The sequence below is a fragment of the Tyto alba genome, unplaced genomic scaffold (assembly GCF_018691265.1).
Source record: "Tyto alba isolate M040663 unplaced genomic scaffold, T.alba_DEE_v4.0 Super-Scaffold_8, whole genome shotgun sequence".
NCBI lineage: Eukaryota > Metazoa > Chordata > Aves > Strigiformes > Tytonidae > Tyto > Tyto alba.
Window position 1 is genome coordinate 12,282,999 of NW_024881329.1, and position 19,735 is coordinate 12,302,733.

At 56.0% G+C, this 19,735-nt stretch overlaps 1 protein-coding gene and 1 long non-coding RNA gene across 4 annotated transcripts in view; one reads left to right on the plus strand and one right to left on the minus strand.

The window, feature by feature from the left end:
* Positions 1-7,814: 7,814 nt before the first annotated feature.
* On the minus strand, positions 7,815-9,848 carry LOC116965092. The gene is made up of 2 exons (XR_004409132.2): positions 9,771-9,848; positions 7,815-9,249 (listed from the first exon to the last, which is right to left on the minus strand). It is a non-coding gene; the product is annotated as an uncharacterized LOC116965092 (long non-coding RNA).
* Positions 9,849-10,093: 245 nt separating this feature from the next.
* WT1 (WT1 transcription factor) overlaps positions 10,094-19,735 on the plus strand; it is a 36,178-nt gene continuing 26,536 nt past the window's right edge. For 2 of the 3 annotated variants that reach the window (XM_033006956.2, XM_033006957.2), the window contains exons 1-3: positions 10,094-10,856; positions 15,058-15,180; positions 15,433-15,535. In XM_033006956.2, coding sequence (XP_032862847.1) covers positions 10,466-10,856; positions 15,058-15,180; positions 15,433-15,535 — 617 coding nt within the window. In that variant the 5' untranslated portion in view covers positions 10,094-10,465. The remainder of the gene's footprint in view (positions 10,857-15,057; positions 15,181-15,432; positions 15,536-19,735) is intronic. The other variant, XM_033006958.2, reaches the window with a different exon arrangement.

Below are 19,735 nucleotides of genomic sequence, written 5' to 3' on the forward strand. Positions count from 1 at the left end.
CCAGTACCTCTCTCGTCTCTTTCCTCAGTGTTGATGTGTGCTCTGAGGTTCCAGTGACTTTACCCGTCTCTTCTGCTATACAAGGAAAACGAGGCTCTCAGTTCAGGGAGTGATAATGTACCTCTGTGTCAGTTCTGGCACCTTACACAAACATACACCGTTATCAACGTCTAGTTATAAAACTGATGAAGTTTAGCAAACTAAATAGATAACTGTCTTTCCTAACTGGTTGTAAACCGAATTTCAAATATATAGTGCTCCCAGGTTTTGAAGAGATAAATTACTATGTTCACCATCTTCACATGACTAAACTTGAAGTCTTTCAACCTGATCTTATAAAATTGTAAATTATGTAGTTGAAGTATGATTTGTAATATGCGCTGGTCTGTGGAATGACCTTGCCTTGTTTATGGATAAGAACTACACATTTCTAGCTGTGAAAGGCTGTCGAAACCATTTCTTTGAAGCAGGATATGATGATAGAAGCAAACTACTGTAACTGTGTAACACAGTGATGTTCTAATGTTTTAAGCATGAGTTGCTCATCAATAAGTGATTTAATTGGGTAAAATGTCACCTTTACATGAACTTTGGTATCTTGGAACAATAATGAAGTTGTGTCTCAAGAATACATTATAAGATTGTAAGGATAAAATGAACTTACCAGTATCTTCCCAATGTCACACGGGCAGAATGCTTACAAAATATTTTGTACATAAAAATCACTGCAAGTGTGTACTTAATGACACATTCCTTCAGGCAAGGACCATAAAGCAGACCAGGGAATTTTCTGAAGACATCATTACTTGAGGGCTTCCTGTGAAGTTGATCTCGCAGTGTCATCCAAAGTTCCCTATCCTGATTTGACAATTTTATGGCTTTGAACTCTCACTCAGTTGTTCAAGGTGATTTAGTCATTGGTTTGTGCATCCTTACACTTAGAGTCTGCCAAATGTAATTTTTTGAAGAATATTTAGTTCAACTAGGAGTGCTTCTATTCTGGAGAGATGCTGTTGGAGGGAGCTCAGAGGAAGACAGCAGGAAAAATGAAGAGGACTAAATACATGCAGCCTGAATAAGGAAAAGCTGAAACGAAAGGGCATGATGGTCTATATGTAACTGAAACATGTAAGCATGAGATAGAGAGAAGAATTATGTCGAATTTGGCAGGAGGATGTAATGACTAATAGATGAAATGATGAAGGGGAAATAAAATTGGCTGGATGAAGAAAAGCTTCCTGACCACGAGATCTTATTTGATTACTGAAATTTCCCAGGGGACTTCCATGATTTGGGAAAAGTTGTACAAGACTATTCAGAGCCTCACAGTGCTCCACAAAGCATAGCTCTATAGTCACCTAATAACTTGGCATCCAGCAGTAGATAGCAATTCCCATCTTTTAACTGTGTTTGAGGTTCTTTGGATTCCTTGTGTTTGCTGGGCAGCCCAGAGCATCCCTTGTGTGCTGGACAGCCTATGGCTTCTCTTTTGGTTAGGATTACTAAATACAGCTCTTGAAAAAAACCTATCTCCTTTGAGTTTGTGCATGCAAATGTTTTTACTGTAGTTATAGGATTGATCCTGTTTCTTTGCTGCTAAGTGCAGGAGACTGAAAAGTTGGATTCCACTATCTAGAGGGACACAATCTCTGAAGATGCATTAGGTGGCAATTGCATATGCCTTTGCATATGTCCTCATAAATCCAGGCCCAAACATTTACAATATTTGGATGGATATTATAAATAGATGGTGGTGGAGGAGAGCATATTGCAAGTGTGAAATATTCTGAGATCCTTATTTGGCTGAGAAGTTTTTTATGCTTAAACAGACACCAGTAAAATAAGAAAAATTATTCAAAAACTTACTCAACTTATTCAAGAACTTTCATCCTGTGATAAAGCATATGTAGCTATTATGAGGTGTTCATGTTACCCATACATAGAATTATTTCATTATAGGTCTGGTGTCTGGCTCAAGCTGACTCCAGTGGTTCCTCTGGGAGAAGTTTATGAAAAATTAAGTTTGTTTTTAGTTGATATCCAACCAGTTTAATGAACTTATTTTGACTTCTGCTCAGAAGTTTTGAGTGTAAATTGACAACTGATAATCCATTTGGATTTGAACAATTAGGAGAGAAACATGCAAAAACCCAGAAACCCAGAGGTAGTGAAGACCACAAGGCTTCTACAAATTGGGAAGCTCAGATTGTGGAGTTAGGGAAATGGGCTGACAGACTGTTTTCCTAGTGGGTCTCTTCTGCTTGACCTTTCAGTATATTCCTTGTTTCCTAGCAGGTGCTCAAAGCAGTAGAACCCATTTCCTCAAACACACATAGAAATTGCAAAGGCTGCTGCTGCTCAGGGTGAAGCAATGAGATAAACATTGCTAAGAACTCAGTTTTGAAACTGCACACAATCCAACGTCTGCTCTGCTCCCAAGAGCTAACTGGTTGGAACTGTGGAAGCCCTGAATTTTGAAACAAATCACACAGAAATGTGAGTTTTTTCATGTAAGTTAATCCACTAATAAATCAAAAAAATCTTCTTATAAGGATACTCCTTCTTTGAATTATCTTCCTATTTAAATTTAATATTTATTATCTCATGGGTGCATGATTAACTCGGTATCAATAGGTACATAACTTGTACATTCTGAGATATATCTAATGTCTACCAAAGAAAAAATATAAATCATTTAGATCTGGAACAGTGATCACAATGGAAGTTTCATTTGCAAAGGATTTATGGAGACTTGAAGTCAGTATTATGTTTTGAATAAATGCACCATTGACCGGTATCAGATTTCCATAGGCTTTATCTTGTTTTTTCTAAGCAACTGCTCATAAACTTTTTAATATCTTGATTAGCATGATGGTGCTACTTGCAAATCTGTTCATAGAGCTATTAATCTATGATAGAGCAGTCCAGAGAATGGAATCACACTTACTTAGTTGTTCCTTTCATTGTTTCATTTAAAAAAAACATAAATAACAAGTTGACAGGGTTTCTTTGTGCTTCTTTCTTTTCAACTAGCATGTTAAGTATTTCAAGAAAGGTTCATCAAGACATCACAAAAGTAGGTCTTAGTTCCGATCTGAACTTCATTGAACCCTGTTTTCATGTAATAGGAAGGAAAAACAAGTGATAGTTTTGATCAGCCTGAGTCCCTGACTCAATGGCTACAGCGAACTCTCGGTGCTTTTAACTCATGTCATAGCAGTACTCAGGTGAATTTAGTGGAATCAAACATACATAAAATCTGAAGGGAAAGGAATCTCCTGTATCTCACAAAGAAGAAATTTGACTTCTAAGGCAAGTTCAACTCATGGGGTCCCTCCCTCCTCTCCTTTCTTCACCCACCTCTCACTGCAAGCTTTGTCTCTAACTGTCCCTGCGTAGCTCACTCTCAGCGTGAACTTTGCCAGATGAGTCTGTTGGTGGCAGTAGGGTCACCAGAGGCTGCTACTCAACAGTGACAGTCACAAATGTGAAAACAGCCAGTCCTGCAGCAGCGTGCTGGTGGGTGAGAACCCTGCAGGCACCTGCACAGCCAGTTAGGTTGTTTTCAATTCGGTGGAGGGCACCAGGACTTCTGTCCCTGCTTGCAGCAGATCTCTTTGGGCTGAGGCCCTGAAGCCATGGAGTTTTCAGATGACCGTTCACCCTCGTGGACAGACCAGATATCCCACGCAGCAGCATGTGATACATACACAAAGGAGAGACTGGCTGTAAAGCTTTGGTTTTGAAGGAAAAAATATACTGAGTGGGGAGCCTCAGAGTAAAGAACTGGGAAGGCTCTTGTTTTGGTTGGAGCTACATTTTTGCTGCTTGTTGCTTCCAGCCAACTAGATGAGAAAAATGAGCTTGTTTGCCTTTTGTGTATTGCTGCAATCCACGCGTATCAGTACATATAGTCCAGAGAGAGAAAAGAGACACGTACCTTTGTATCTGCAGTTAAATGAAGGATTGAGTATGCTCAGTTTCTAACAAAGCTAAAGGGCTGTGCCGGGGTGGGGGGGCTGTTGAGGTCAGTGGAATATCTCCCCAGTCTGTGAAGGAGCCGTTGGCATGTGCTGTGCTGGGAACAGGGACTGGCTGTGTTGCAAGATCTCTCCAGCTCCAGCCCTGCCACCCCCTCACAGGTCCCATCACTGGCAGATCACACGGAGCTGTGCTGCCTAATGCAACAACCATCTGCATTTCTTCGCTTACCCAAGGTCTCCAAGTGCTCCACAGATACTGCTGGAGTCCCCCAGTGTTCTGGCAAACTACTGTCACCTCTTCTGTTTCTCCAGAGCATGCAGAAGGCATTGAACAGAACCCAGGAGCTCTTGTTCTTCATCTGCTCTAGGCACTAGGCACATTGTCCTCACTACTTGTCTTCTGCACTCAGTGAACATCTGTACGCAAAGAGGATACGCTTGGCTCTCCCTACTGCGTGGTGTGAGGAGTTAGACCCTGGTGGGCTGAAGTCCTGATTCCAGTGAGACCACTCTTGCTCTGAAGCACTCTTAGGTGCTTACATGTATGAATTCCTCTAAAGTGTGTAGGATGAGAACAAAATCCTGTGAAAAGGGCTTTAGATCCTCAGCTAAGGTAAGGCAGACCAGACTCACAGGAGCCCCACTACTTTCCCACTGAGGAGGACTGGTCTAGAGTATCTTTGCACAGGGCTGCAAAAGGGCTTTGCAAGAACAAAGTGAGTTTGGTACTTTGCTTGCATTGTTAAAGTGTGTTTGTTCAAGAATTAAGTTGAAAGACAGAGGCACGGGTGGTTAGTGTTTATGAAAACGTGTTCATAGCCAATCTACAGGAGAAACGGCTGAAGGGCAATTCATCTTCTGTCGCGGACCTGGAATACCCAACAGTCAGTGAGACCTGAGGCTGCTGGTGGCATCAGTTACAAACTGCCTATCCAAACCCGTGAGGTAGCAGAAATACCGCAGCGTGTGGCTGGGGGCAGCAGGTCTGCTCCAACCAGAGCTTTCCTAAAAGTTTTGCATGTATGAATGTTTGGTTTACATTTCTGGTGTGTTCAGCGATGGTGTTACAGGTGGCTCAAATAATTCTTCGGATCTGTATCCATGACAGAAATTGTTACTGATTATTACATTTAAAGTTCAGTAAGACTTTATAGTGGGATCTGCATTCTACAACCAGGGAGAAATTAATTCCTTAGATCTCAGTTACCATACATCCATTTATAATGTACTAAGTTTTAGAATATTTTTTACCCTCCCAAAATAATAATTTTATTACTTACAAAACCGTTAGAGATAATGTCAAGAACCGAGTGTATTACCTAAGCTTTTTTTTCCCCCAGTTCCTTTTGTATGTGAGTACCATATACCTATAAAAATTCTATATAATAGTTTTAGCGGCCCCGTAAGTATATCCCGTTGTATATCTAAGACTTTTAAAATGTCACATACGCCAGATCTGAGAGATGTTACCGATACCCAGCTTTCTGTGAACTCCTATTCACCAGAGCCCCGGCGAGGGCAGGATACATAGGGATACTTTATGGCCCTATACAGCTCCGTGATTTATACCGAGCCTCGTCTTAGCCGTGCGCCAATAAATTCAGCAGAGCCCCCGCCGTACCTCGGACTTGGCTTGAGCGCACCTCGCACCGCCCGGGCGCTGCAGCGGGCACGGCCGGGGGGGCCCCGCAGGTGCGGGAGGCGGAGCGCGGCCGCCCCCCGGGCCGCTCCCGGGTTGAACGCGGGGTCAGGGCCGCGGCTCGGGCCCGGGCCCGGCGGGGCGCCGCGGGGCCGGGCCGGCCCCATCAATTTCCCGTGCTCGGTGCCTGCGGCCCGGCGCGGCGCTAATGCGGAACAAATTGAGACATATCCTCTCCGTAATTAGTTCCAGCGTTTCCAAGATTTACGGTAAAATAATGGCCTGAGCCCCGCCGGCCGACCGGCCGGGCCCGGCCCTCCGCGCTCCGCCGCCGCATCGGCGGTCGGGGCCGCCCCGGTGAGCTCCGCCCGGTGCCGGGCCCGCGGAGGGGGGGGCCCGGGGCCGCGCTGCCGGCGGGGAGCGGAGGCGCTGGCGGAGCCCCGGGCCGTCCCCCCGAGCGCTGGGGCCGGCGGGGCGGGGGAAGGAGCCGGGGCGGAGGGGGCGGCAGGGGTCCTGCGGCACCGAAGGGCTGTGCCAGGCCTCGGAGGGACCTTAGCGCCCGGGCCGCCCCTGCCCTGCTCCGCTCAGAGGAGAGCCGGGGAGACGGCACGCACCTTGTGTCATCAAAAAAAAGGGCTTTTTTCCTCTCAAAGGATAAACAAAACATCTTCTCAGCTCGAAAGTGTGCCCGTGCCCCCGTCAGTCCGGGCAGGAAAGGCTGGTCCCGCCTCACCGGGGACTCCCGGGGGTGCCCGCAGCGCTCGGCGGGGCGCGGGGAGGCAGCGAGGAATGCAGGATGGGACCCGCCGTGCGGAGTGCCTGCCCCTCTGCGCCCTGCGCTCCTGGGGGTGCTTCGCAGCTTTGTTCCTGCTGCTCTTGGCATTTAAATAATCAAACTCTGATCGGCTCCCTGAGTGAAGGGAGACAGATCCCCCCTGCGTCCTGTGAGCGGCGTGAGCAGGATTGGAAGGGCTGGGGATTTATCTCTGTTTAAGTCAGCTTCCCCCACCTCTGAATCGTGAGGGGATCATTTACGAGTTTAGGAAAGTGTAGTAGGAATTGCCAGTCCCATAGCTGGTTTGCGTGGCAGGGGAGAAAGCGGAACGGCATAACGCCGGCTGGGGAGGTGCCTCAGTGCTGCTCTGGCTGGAGCAGGTTCCCGAGTCCGTTTTGCCCGGGATCGAGCGTGACTCTGAGTAGAATAATCCTCGTCCAGAAAATATCAATTGTTTAATCTTGTGGAGTATGCCTTCGAGCACAATCGAAGATTGAGAATTATCAGGAATTGCCATAGCAATGGAATAACGGGCGAAACAAGCCTGATTGCTGCCTGGCAGAGATTTGGACTGGGCCGCGTTTGGAGGGGAGAGGACAAAAGGTTCCGGAGCTCCTGGGTCCGGACACGGGCAGGGGAGATGCTGTCCCTGAACTGCCATCTCTCCGGCCATAGCTTTCGGCTGGCCCCGAGGCCCGGACGCGGGCGCCCGGTTTGCGGGGCGTGGGGTGATTTACGCTGGAGTGCGACTGAAACCGGGGTCGGGATCTCCAGGGACGAGGCGAGCGAATGTCCCCCGCACGGAGGGAACAGCTCCTCTCGGCATGCCGGGGCGCTCCGAGGGGACCTGCTGCCCGCGCTCCCGGCCTGGGCTGCAAAAGTGCGGGGCGGGAGATTTTTCTCTCTCCCTGGTGCTGGCTCTGGGGAACGGCTGCGGAAAGTGGCGCTGGCCGTTTCCCAAAAGTCCCCAGCCCGTCCCGGGGGAGAAGGGTCCGGGTTTCCCTCCTCCTCCTCCTCCTCGGGCTGTACCGCTGGGGCTCTCCCCCGGGCCATCCCCGGGCCGCGGCCGCGCTGGCTGCGCTGAGGCAGCCGCGCCCGGCGCTGCGGTCCCCCGCCGCGCTGCCGGCCCCGCGGGGAGACAGAGGCGCTGCCGGCCGGGGCGTCGTCTGCTCTCACCGCTGGGAAGTGCGAGAGAGGCGATGATTTGGAAGGACTTCGGCAGCTCTTCCTCCCAGGTGCAATAGCGCAGACCTAAGCGGTGAAGAAAACATCTTTCGAGAAGAGTGATCAAGCTAGGTTATTTCAAGAAAATAAAAAAAACCAAACAAACAAAACAAAACAAAACAAAAAAACCAAAACCACACTAGTTCGAAAAATAGTACGCTGCGGGAAAAGGCTTTTTTTGTTTTGTTTTTTGTTTTTACCAAGGGAGGTCTAGTTTTACCGGGAAATTAAACACTCCGCTTAGGTTGGCCAAAGACTTCTTTTTTTCTGAATGTACGCTGTCCATTTTAGAGACGGAGATGAAAGGGACAGACCACAGGTGTCGGTCCGCCCCAGAAAGGATCAAACCCAGCGGCAGCCCCGCTCCCGATTCTGCACTTCCCCGTGGCCCCGCCAGGCCCCTGCGGGTACAGGGGGGTGCGCTGGCTGGAGCCCCGAGGCGGGGTGGGGGGGAGCCCCGAGGCGGGCGGGGGGATCCGAGCGGGAGCAAGGCCGGGGGGCCGGCGGTGTCGGCAAGGGCAGCGGTCGCCCCCTGCCCGGGCATGGTCTGCGTTCACAATTGCCGTCCGCGAGTGGGTTAGTTTTGTGTGTACCCATAAGAAGCGTCAGATTCTGCAAGCTTAGACGATCTTTAATATCGGCAAAGATAATCAACAAATCTTTCGCTCTTACGTTACACGTAGGTTTCCGTAATAAATAGACTTACCCATCAAAAGAGACGTTTAAAAAGGGAATTATTCGAAGATAGTTTGTGAAAGTTAATTTACTAATTACGAAACCGGCTGTTTTGGTTAAAGAGTTTAAAGAGAAAATGAAATTATACTTGGCTATTCTAATAACCACCTACTGTAATTTCTTTTGTTGTAGCATTTACCCTTTGACTTTTAAAACATCGTTTCAAGATTGGCCATGCTTGCGGTAACCTTTAATGCCGCGGAGGGAAGAAAATACCGAAGTGTAAATTGTCACCGGGAAGACAACGGGCTCTATCTTTCCAGAAGCAGGTAAATGTTCGTGGCGTTTCTTTTATTATTTTAGCTGCCAGGGGAGGGGGAGGCGGCCGGGGGGAGGCGGCGGTGCTCTGCTGGGCTGTGCCGAGCCACGGCCCCACGCGCCGTTTGCGGTTTTGAGCGCGGCCGGTGAAGATGCGCAAGGGCCGGGGCCCGCGGGTCGCGGAGCTTCCCCCGCATCCTCTGCCACTACACTGCATCGGCGCGCAGCTCCCAGGAGCTGTCCCACGCGTGCTCGTAGAAGCTAATCCTCCCTCCCCTCCCCCGCTCCCGGGTGATTATTAATTAGTAGTTTTGAAGGGAGACGGCAGGAGCCCTCTTCTCGCGTTTGGTGAGAGCGTCTCCCGCAGGAGAGGCTGCGGGCTCGCCTCTGCCCCGGGTTCCCGCAGGCTCCTGGCCGCGGCGGCTACCGCCACGTCCCGCGGGGCTCTACCGCCCGCGCCAGGGCTTCCTGCCGGTCCCGCACCACCGACTTCGTGGCATCCCTCGCTGCCAGGGCTGACCCGAAACCCGCCGTGTCGCCTGGAAGGACCGTCCGGGGATAATGTCTGAGATGCCATCGGGGGGTCTCTCGCCGCCGCTCCCGGGATGCCCGCTGGGGAGCTGCTGTCCAGGAGGCTGGGGAGGGAAGAGAGACCCCGGGGCTCCCCAGGAGCAGTGCTAGGTGACTCCCCCAAAAGCAGGTTACTTACAGCGCTGCGATCCTGCCCCGCCTGCCCAGGCGCTTCCTCCCCCCTCACACACGGGCAGGTCGGAGGGCCGGGCCCGGGCCCACGCCCGCTCCGGTCCTCTCGCAAAGGGCGCCCTCCCCCCCGCTCCCCTCGCTGGCGGAGCCCTCGGTACCCTGCCCAGGGCCAGGGAGTGCCGGGGGTGCGGGGCCGGGGGCTCGGGCAGGCAGCCCGGATCCCACAGGAGCTCGGGGAGACACGGGTTCCTCCCGTAGCGGGAGAGGCACCTGGAAAGACGCTTTCGCCTCGCAAGGAGGGGATCCGCTCGCCCCGGGCTGAGTCACTTCCCCCGGCCCCTGCGAGGGTGGAGGCTCCTCTGCACCGTCCCCAGAGCCTGCGACCCCGCCGCCCTCGGGAGTCCCCACGGGCATGCACGGAGCTGGCGGGGGAAGTCGTCCAGCACGTACTTACTGGCCACCTGGATCCCTCTAACAGTCTCGCAAGTATCTCCTAAAGCGAAGGGACGTTAGGGTGAGATTTAGTGGCGCTTGCACCAGAAGAAGGGTGGGAGTGATGCGTAGGGGAGATATATTCTCCCACAGTAACCTCTCCCCCTCCATCCCCGGCTCTCCTCGTCCCCCTCCCTCCCCCCGCGTGTCTGGTCCGGCTGGGTTCAGCAGAGCGGGCTGTGGGCAGCCCCTCAGCGGAGGTTGTGTGAATGGAGGATCGGCGTGGCTGACTCCTCCTCCCCTGCAAGCGCCTCTATTTGAGCTTTGCAAAGTTGAGGGGGAGCAGGCATCCGAGGTGAGGCGTGCGAGGCGGCTGTGCCCCCCTACCGCGGACAGACGGACACACGCACAGGACACACACACACGCGGACACACAGACACACGTACACCCCGCCCTGCCCTGCGCTGCGAGCGGGTGCGAGCCCGGAGGCGATCCTGGAGAACAACCTTTCCCTGTCGCTGCTGCCGGCTCCCGCAGGGCTGGACCCGGGGAGCTGCGTCGCGGAGCAAACGTCCCCCAAAGGGCTGAGCTCGCCAGCCTGGTGCCTGCAGCCGGAGCCGGCCTCCGGCTTGGCGGGCAGGGGCCAGGTGTCCTGGAACAAGTGCGGCCCGGGGGGAGACTGGCTGCCCGGCGGCAGGCAGAAGGTCTGCGAGCAGATGGGCTCCGATGTCCGCGACCTCAACGCGCTGCTGCCCTCCGTGCCCTCCCTGCCGGGCAACGGCAACTGCGCCATGCCGGTGAGCAGCGCGGCGCAGTGGGCTCCCGTCCTGGACTTCCCCCCGGGGGCCTCCTACGGCTCGCTGGGGCCGCACTCCTTCATCAAGCAGGAGCCGAGCTGGAACGGGTCGGACCCGCACGAGGAGCAATACCTGAGCGCCTTCACCGTCCACTTCTCCGGCCAGTTCACGGGCACGGCCGGTGCTTGCCGCTACGGGCCCTTCGGCGCCCCGCCGCCCAGCCAGCCGCCCTCCGGCCAGGCCAGGATGTTCCCCAACGGGCCCTACCTGCCCAACTGCCTGGAGGGCCAGCAAGCGATCCGCAACCAGGGTAAGGGCAGCGCTGCCGGGCGGCCCGGGCTCGGGGGTGCGGCCCCCGGAGGCGTCCGCTCAGCCTTGCCGGGCCGCACTGGATGTAAACACCAAGCCCATCCTTTCTCTCTGCAGCCGCCGGGCAGGGTTGGGCGAGCTGGCCCTTCCGTGGCTCCTTTCCCTCCCTGCGCGGCAGCCACGTCGCTCCGGGGAGTTTTGGGAGCCACGAGCTGCTTGCCCTCACCCCTCCTGCGCGGCAGCGGGCTGCAGCGGGCGGCTCTGCCAGGCGCAATGGGCCCCCCCGCCCCCTCCCCGGCTTGCAGCAGCCTCTCGCCTCGCAGAGGTTTGTTCGGGCCGGGGACGGCGCAAGTCCTGGAATGGAGATGGGGCCGGTGCCCCGAGACAACTCCCTCTACAAATCTTTGGGTGTGGGTGTAGCTCCAAACCTCCTCCTGAATCCGAAAACCGCAGCCCCGTATCGAGCGCTGAATGCCCCCAGGCCGGGGTACACAAACGAGGGCGCCTCGTACTTTCTTTTCAGCATCTCCGTGGCCAGGACACGCTGCTCTTTGTACTGGCCCTGGGAAATTCCCGTGGGCTGCACGCCCGAGCGATGGGTCATCCCCTGCGTGTGGCACCGAGATGATCATCTAATCGCTTTTCTTCCAGTGGCTGCAGTATAAACATCTGTTGGTGCAAAAGCGAGGAAGAAGGGAAAGGGGGCGAGCGTGCGGAGAGCTTGCCCGAAACCTTTCGGGTCTTGTTCCCTCTCCTTCAGCTGGTCCTGAGGCGCTGGTTGTCGAGCGCCTGCCCCGCACTCCCCGGCCCCGGGCGAAGCGTCGGGGGTCCCGGCCGGCGGGGGAGGGGGGGATCGGGCCGTCGCGGCCCCGAGCCTCGGGGTGTGGGAGAGTGGCGGAGGGTGCGCGGCGCGGCCGGAGCGGGAGGAATCGCCGGGATCTCGCCGCTATTGGCACGGGGTCCCCTGAGGCCAGCCCGCAGCTCGGGCTTGCTGTGCGCCGCGAGGGCAACCACGTCCCCCCCAGAGGGGAGTGGGGAGGGGGGGACCGCCCGGGAGAATTCGGGCTGTCCCCGGCGCTCTGACGGCTGGCGAAGGGAGGCAGGGAGAGGGGCCGGAGCGGAGGCCGAGGCCGGACGGGAGGACTCTGCTGGTCGCCGAGGGGTGGGCCGGGCCCGGCGAGGCGGCCCGGGGCGATGTTTGCAGCACGGGGAGGCGATGGCGGCGCAGGGGAAGTGGTTGTTCGGCAGCGCGGCCGCGCACGGGGCTCCCGCGGGCACTGCCGGGTCGCGGTCCCGCTGCCCCCTCTCTGCTGCCTCCGGGCCCGGCCCCCCCTGCCCGCCCAGCGCCCGGCTCTAGCGTCGGACACGGCGGAGCGGGGTGGCGGGACCGGCTGGGAAAACCAGGCGGCATCCCGGGAGCTGGGGGAGAGGTTCGGCCGCTCCCGCTCCAACACAGAGCACGCTGGGCCCGGGAGCTCTGCCGGGGATTTTTTAAAGACATCCTAAAGGATTTTAGACAGGGGGGGGGATTTATCATTGCAGGGCCGAAATAGCGATGAGAAGATGGAGTGGAGGGTGGAGGGAATTCAACTCGGCCCTGGGTGCATGAGAGAGTGGATGAGGGACAAAGTAGCTGCGACCTCGCGCCATCCTGTCGTCTGAGTTTAACCGCCCCGAAGAGGAAGGGAGCGTGTAAGGCGCCCAAACTCGAGGCTCGTACGGGGCTGTACTGGGTCTCCGGCGCGCTGCGGGCGGTGCAAGCGCCGCACACCCCCGCCTGTGAGTGCCCGGGGCCCGCGGGCTCACGGCTCTGCACGGCCCGGCCCCGCCAGAGCCTGGAGGAAGGGGAGCTTGGGCCGTGTCCCGGCTCCCTCCCGTGCTCTGCGCCCGCGGGGGCGTGGGGGGTGTCCCTTCTGCTCGGGGCTGCCTCCCCACACGGGCAGCCCTGGGGGTTAGCCACAGCTATTTTCGGCGACACGCAGCGAGCCCCTTCGGCAGGGAGGAATTCGACAAGTGGTGTTTGCCGTGCCGCTTTTTTTTTTTTTTTTTTCGTGGATGGATAAAATGTTATTGCTTTGGCTCTCCTCAAGGTTGATCTGCCTTCTTTTTTTTTTTTTTTTTTTTTTTTTAGCCGGTTCCTCCGACCGTGGGAAAGACGTTACCTTGGCTCTGCGATGACATTTCTGCCAAGTCTAGGATGGGGTGGGGGTTAGGGAACTAAAGCTTTGAAACCTCTGCCCAATTTTCCTCTTCTCGTTCGCCTGTCTATTCCATCCAGCTGGGCTCCTCCAACAACTGGATGCCTCCAGCGGGCCCCGTTCTCCAGCAGATGTACAACTTTCAATTATTTTCAGCACATCTTAATCAGGCCTGGCTCTGATAACGCCCTAATTAAAGAGACCTCACTATCGGCAGCTTGGTTCAGAACTCAACTTTCTTATCACATTCCTGAAGCTTTGGGTCAGGCAACACCGGAAAATGCGGCCAAAACCTCGTCCTGCTCCGAACTGAGTTTTGAAGGTCACCGCAAGTCTGTGTCGGGCCAAAAGTAACGTAGAAAGTGTCAGTGTTTTCTGGAAATTAAAAAAGAGGCAGAGGGAAATGGGGAAAGGGAGTTGAAGGTTGAGCCTCTACCCTGAGGGCTAAGGGAGGAGATAAGGAGCGAGAAACAGCTGTGGGATGGGAGCCCGTAAGGTACCGGCCTATTAACGCTGCTCGCATCGCCGCGAAAGGAGCTCTGCTCCTGGGGCGAGGGGGATGTGAGGGAGATTTGGCCGGCCGACTTCTATTCCAGACCCGCAGACTCAGGGTCGGCTTAAAATCATCACGAAGGTGAAGGTTTCAAAGTCTTCTGGATTTTTTTTTTTCCCTCGTCATTGCTGCCTTAATTTCTCCCGCACCACCCCACAGCTTAATTAAGTCCTGTAATGTCGCTGGATCCAGACTGTCTGCAGAGAGAGTAAAATGGAGAAGCAACAACCGGATCCCTTTGTTGCCTTTACATTTTATTCTCTTTGAACCCCCCGTGGTTATCGATCGGCGGTGGTGAGGCAGAGCCCTCCACAGCGCCGAGCACCCGGCACCGAGGGGATCGGAGCGAGGAGACTGAAAACAGCCCCGAGTGCTCCCCCTCGGCTAACAAACCCACCCGCGGCCACACGGCACGTCCAGGCGGGGGCTGTGGGGGTGCCCGTGCTGGAATAAGCGGGTTAGGAGAAAGGGGTGTGAGGGACGGAGTGCTCGTCGTCGCTTTGGTTTCTTTTCCCAGCCCGCGTCAGACTTTTTGTTTTGTTTTGTTTTTTTTTTTTTTGGAAGGGTGACTCTCGAAGGAGCTCGGTTCTTGGGATAAATGCTGATGAGCCGAGAAGCCTCTGAGATAATATTACTTTGTAATTACTTTTTTAGCTGAAGTTGTTTAGCCAGCTCCAAGTCGTTAATGAAAGTTGGTGTCCAAGCACCTGATTTACGATTTCGTGTCGGCCCGGGGTCAGCAGAGGTGGTCTCTTTCCATCTGAATCTGCTCGGTGTAGGAAACAAAATAGGCTGTTTATTATTTTGGAGAGCAATTTTCGCTGAAAGGAGGAGTTTTATTTTTTCATGTAACATTCCGCCTCTTTATTGCAGACTCTTCAGAAAGCTGCTCTTAAAAAAAAAAAAAAAAAAAAAAAAAAAAAAAAAAGATTAAAGGGTAACTTCTAAATTGGAAACGGCAGAGGAGTACACCGAGCAGATGGGAATCTTCCTCTTTAATATGAGCAACAATTAATGAAAACATCCTTTTTATTACCGAAGCCGATCTGTTCTCTTTAAACACGAACGAGACTTCCGACTTTTCGCCCCTGGGAGCGGTCTGCCCGGCGCGCCTCTCCCCGCGGCGGGGGGGTCACACGGGGGTCCCACGGGGGTCCCCCCCCACGCCGCCCTGCGCCCGCAGCCTTGAGAGGTGCGTGTGCGGTGGGAGAGTGAACGCAAGGGCACAGCCTTGCCTGTCTTTTTCTCCACCGTGGGCAGCAGCACCGCGGGAAGATCAACACGGTGCGCTAAATGCGAAGTATTTCGGCAGCGCGTGGCGGTGGGAGCCTGAGGCGCTCGGCCGCGCGTGGGCTCCTCTCGTTCGACGCGTGCTCGGAGAGGCTTCGCGGGAAGCCGGTGGCCGAGCGGGCTCAAGGCTCCTCCTAACCCCGCTGTGGTCTCTTCGGCAGGTTACAGCACCGTGGCGTTTGACGGGACCCCGAGCTACGGCCACACGCCGTCTCACCACGCCGCGCAGTTTACGAACCACTCCTTCAAACACGAGGATCCCATCAGCCAGCAGCCCTCGCTCGGTAATTTCAGCCTCCGCGGGGTGCGGACCGCGCTCCCGGTCGCGGGGACCCGTCTCGAAAGGCGCTGGCGGCCGGCTGGCAATCCGGAGTGGCTCCGGAGTGGCGCCGCTGCCCACACCCCGCAGGCCTGGCACAGAGCTAGAGCTGCCCAAAGGCTGGAGGACGGGGCCCTGCAGCCCCTCTGCAGCGCCGGGCGGGGAGCGGGAGCGGCCGGTCGTCGCAGGGATTAACTCTTGGCCGCTTTCTCCGCAGGGGACCAGCAGTACTCGGTGCCTCCCCCGGTGTACGGCTGTCACACCCCCACCGACAGCTGCACGGGCAGCCAGGCCCTGCTCCTCCGGACCCCCTACAACAGGTACCTCCGCGGCAGGGAGCTTTGCCTTGCCTCGCCTCGCCTCCTTTTGCGCGGGTTGTTGCTCGGATGTGGTCTCTCCCCCCGCATGCCGTTCCAACACCTTTCTCCTTTCTGAAAGGAAACAGATTTATTTTTCCCTTTCTCAAAAAAAAAAAAAACCAAAAAAAACACGTTAAAAAAACAACCAACAAAAAAAAAAAAAAAAACCCAAACCCAAAACACAACAAACCCCAAAACGAATAAAGACAGAAAAAAAAAAATCACAAAACCAAAAAAGGCACCTCGCCCTCCGGCCCAGGCTTCACCGTGTCTCGGAGATTTCCCGGGCCGGGGTCTGTGGGGGTGGCGGCGGGGCTCGGCGCTGGCCGCGCATCCCCCGCGGGGCTCGGCGCTGCGCTGCCGCCTCGGGGGAGCCGCTCTCGGGCGGCAGGTGCCTCCGGCTCTGGGAAGCGGGAGCCGAGCTACCCGGCCTCCTTGGAGCACGCCCGTCCCGGAGCCCGCTGGGGCGAGGGGTTTGGGCTTTGCCCTCATCCGCGCCGGGGGGGGAAGTGCCGGGGCCAGCCCAGCAGAGCCCCAGGCTTCAGGGCCCCGCCTGCGGAGCGCGGCCCAAACCCTGCTCCCGAGCATCCCCAGCGCCGTCCCCGCCACCCCCGCTCTGCGCCTGGCCCCTCCGCCCCGGCGCAGGCTGCAGAGCGGAGCCGGCCCGCTCCGGCCCTGCCCCTGCGCCTTCTCCCCGCTCCCGGCGCTGGGAATCCCCGCAGCCGCTCTTCCTTCCCCCAGGGAAGATGTGGGAGCGGCCGCTGGTGAGCAGCAGCGATGGGCAGAGCGTGGTACGGGCAATTAAACCTCAGCTCCGTCCAGGGGCTTCGTCTTGCAGACCAAGAGCCCTTCCGATGGCTCTCAGGAGCGACGGGGACTGGCCTGCAGGGAGGTTATTTATTGAAAACAGGGCAATGAACCTATCGGATTTCCTGGCTGGGAGAAAGGTGCATCTGGAGCTTTGCTGCAAGCACGAACTCTCTTTGCCAACAGACGGGTCCGTTGCAAGCGCGCCTTCCCGTTTTCTTTGGTCTGGCATGGGGGCTGGGCGTGTCTCCTGCAGTTTTACAACGTGTTTAGTGAGCAAAGAAGTTCCCCAAAATTTATTCTTCAACTTTTTGTGAACTTGGAGCCAGTCCCGTATCTCGGAGTTGCTAAGTAACTCTAGCACACAAAACAATGTGCCTCCGCGAAGGAAGCCACGAGCGGCTCCTCTTGTAGGCCGGTTATATCATCTCTGATTAATCAACACTGGACGTGGGACAACAAAATTCTGTCACTTCCAGAAGCCACTTCGCTAATGAAAGTGAGTTGACGTCAAGGGAAGGAGGGAATGAGGTAATGAAGGAAGGAAAGAAGCCTATCCAGAGAGATTAGCTTTGCAGAATAATTGGCGGGGCGAACTCCTGCGCTGAAGTGACAGAGATTGCTCGCCTCGCAGGGAAATCTATAAATATGGTTTGTAGGGAGGCCTGGGGAGGGCAGCTCCGAGCCGCCGCTCTGCCCGGCCCCGCCCGCCCCGCCGCCCCGCTCCCGTGTCCGGGCTCCCGGCGGCGGCACCGCGGCCGGTCGCTCCTGCGGCGTTTGTGCTCCCCTGTACGGCCGGCGGAGCGAGCCCGGGCCTGGGAGATGCGAGCCCGGGTAGGAAACCGCTGCTTGTGCCGAGAGCTGTCTCTCCTCCGTGTGCCCCTGACGAGGTGGCACCGGGGAGGGGCGAGCACCGCCCGAATGCGGCCACCTCCCGCCCAGCGCTTCGGGCCCCGACCCCCTCGCGAGTGGGCAGCGCTGCGCCGCGGGGCCGCTCTCTTCCCGACTTTAGCCTTGATCCTACTCTGCTCCCCGAGAGGCTTACTGCTTTCTTCGATAGGATAAGAATTTTAGCCCTTAAACCTCCCAGGAGCTAATAGTAACGTGCGGGGGTGTAAATCAGGGCAGAGCTTGTTCATGTCGGGGGCAGGTCCTGCCTGTTCCAGCACCTACGCCCGAACAGGAGGGTGAGCTCGGTGCGGCCTCGCCTCATCCCCTCCTGCACATGTTCAAAAGCATCTGGAAAACCCGATGTTCCTACTACACGAGTACTCTTCCTAGATAATGGGTGACTAGTTGCCGTGCAGAAACGCACGGGCGTGACTCATCAGCCGTATTTGCGACAGCCTGAAAACGGACCGCACTGCCTTGGTCAATATTCATATTGATCCGGCAGAATCTTTATTATTACTATTTTTTAAGACCGTGGTTATTCCGTATTTCCTTCGCCAAGGTTTGTTCTGCTTTTCCCAGTTCAGGTCAAGTTTGCCAGCTCTGCTTTGACAACTGATGTCTCTGTTGTGGCATCTGAACGCCGGGGGTGGCAGGGACGGGGCAGTGGGGCTGTCCACGGCCACGCCCGCTCCCGCTGCGCACCTCCGTGCGCGCATGGCGGCCGTTGCGCGGAGCGCGCAGCGGGGACGCAGGGTTCGCCGCGTCTGTCGCTCCTGGCACTGTCCGAGGACAGCAGGCGCTCCCGCTCGCCTTTAGCGAGAGTCAAGGCGGCGGAGGAACCGAGCTCGGGAGCGAGAGGTGGTGCCGCTCCCCGGCCGGTGTTCGCCCCGCGCCGCCTCTCCTTCGCACCTCCCCGGGACGTTCGAGTAGCGCCCGGGCGTCGTCTGTGGTCCCTCGCCCACCCCCCCGGCCCAGGCTTCGGGTCCGCCCGGCCTTTGCAGCCGCCCGCCGGGCTCCGTCCCTCCGCCATCCCCCGCCCCGGCTCTGCTACGCCGGGCCGAGACCCACGGGGCAATCCTTCCGCGAGCGGAGGGCGAGCGGGCAAGCAGCCGCGGGGAGATGCAGGAGTGAACCGCCTCCACCTGATGCTCTCTTCCCCCTCCTCGCCGTCTCACCAGCCGGGTGCAAGAGACCCTCATGAAGCCGCTCCCGGCTTCTCCGCTCCCCGCCTGACCCGCGGGGAGCCGCCCCGAGTGGCGAACGGCCGTGAGAGCGTTTGTCTTCTCTCTCGCACCGAGGCAAAGCAGTCGGGAAGGCGACTGCTCGAAAGGAATGGTTAGAAGATCGTAATTCTTTTACTGGAAGCAAAAGTATCTCTGAAATCTCTCGCCTCGGCAACTACTTGCTCTCTGTTTATAGCGCAGCCCCGCTCCTCTGCCAAGGAACACTGCGCCTGTTGTTGATAGCTGGACATGGATGACAAACCCGCACAGATTGCAAGTATGCATTAGATGACTAGCATTTGTGGGTCCATTAAAATGGTGATGTGAACTTTTCTACCTCGCGCTGTTTAATGTAGTAAACATGCTCGACGTTGAAAATTTACTGTGAGTCACACTTACAAAGACTTTAAAAGTGGAGGAGTCTCGGTTCAGATTATAGCTCTTTCTGTGCAGAGGTCAAGAACTCGGTAATACTGCAATGCAGGCCAAAACAAACTCTATATGATCTACTACTGGTTTCCTTTTAAGTTCCCTTTTTGCTCAGCGTTGACTTCCTTTTATTCCACTCCAATTTACATTAATCCCCGTTGTAGAAACGTTCCCCCCCCCTTCCTCTCGTTTCTCGTTAAAAGCATCTCTGTAATGAAAATAAGTTATTTTTAGTGTCTTCTTTGTGGCCGTTTGGAGGGCCAAGGATTCAGATTGAAATCAGTGCAGGCATATCCCCGGAGACCCCGCTTTCCTTCTCATCATTCAAACCTCATCCAAACCCGAGCTTTTGAGAGGAGCTGTTAATTCCATGAGATCATCTCACGGTACTGTCAATAATAGACCGCAGCGAGGCGTAAATTTAAGTTAGGGATGGCCTGTGCTCTGTCACATGGCAGATACAAGATGTGTCCATCCCGTGTCAGGTCGGTGCCCGGTGGCCCCCGGGCAAACGGCGGCCGGCGCGGCCGTTCCTGGTCCGGGCTCGCTGGGGCGCGGGGCCCGGTGGTGCCCACCTGCCCCCCCTGGGGCTTTGGGCAAACCTTGGGCAGTCCCGGCTTTTCCGAGATGGAAACCGCTCCGGGTCGTGGGCTCAGCAGCTCCACAGAAAGTAAATTTCTCCCCTTGGCCACAGCCGGCAGCAGAGATCATGCAGACCCCCTCTGCAGCCCGTGTGAAGGGTGTGGGGGTGTCCCTCCGTGGGCACCCTGCTGCCGGGGCATAGCCCACCCGGGGCATGCCGAGAGAG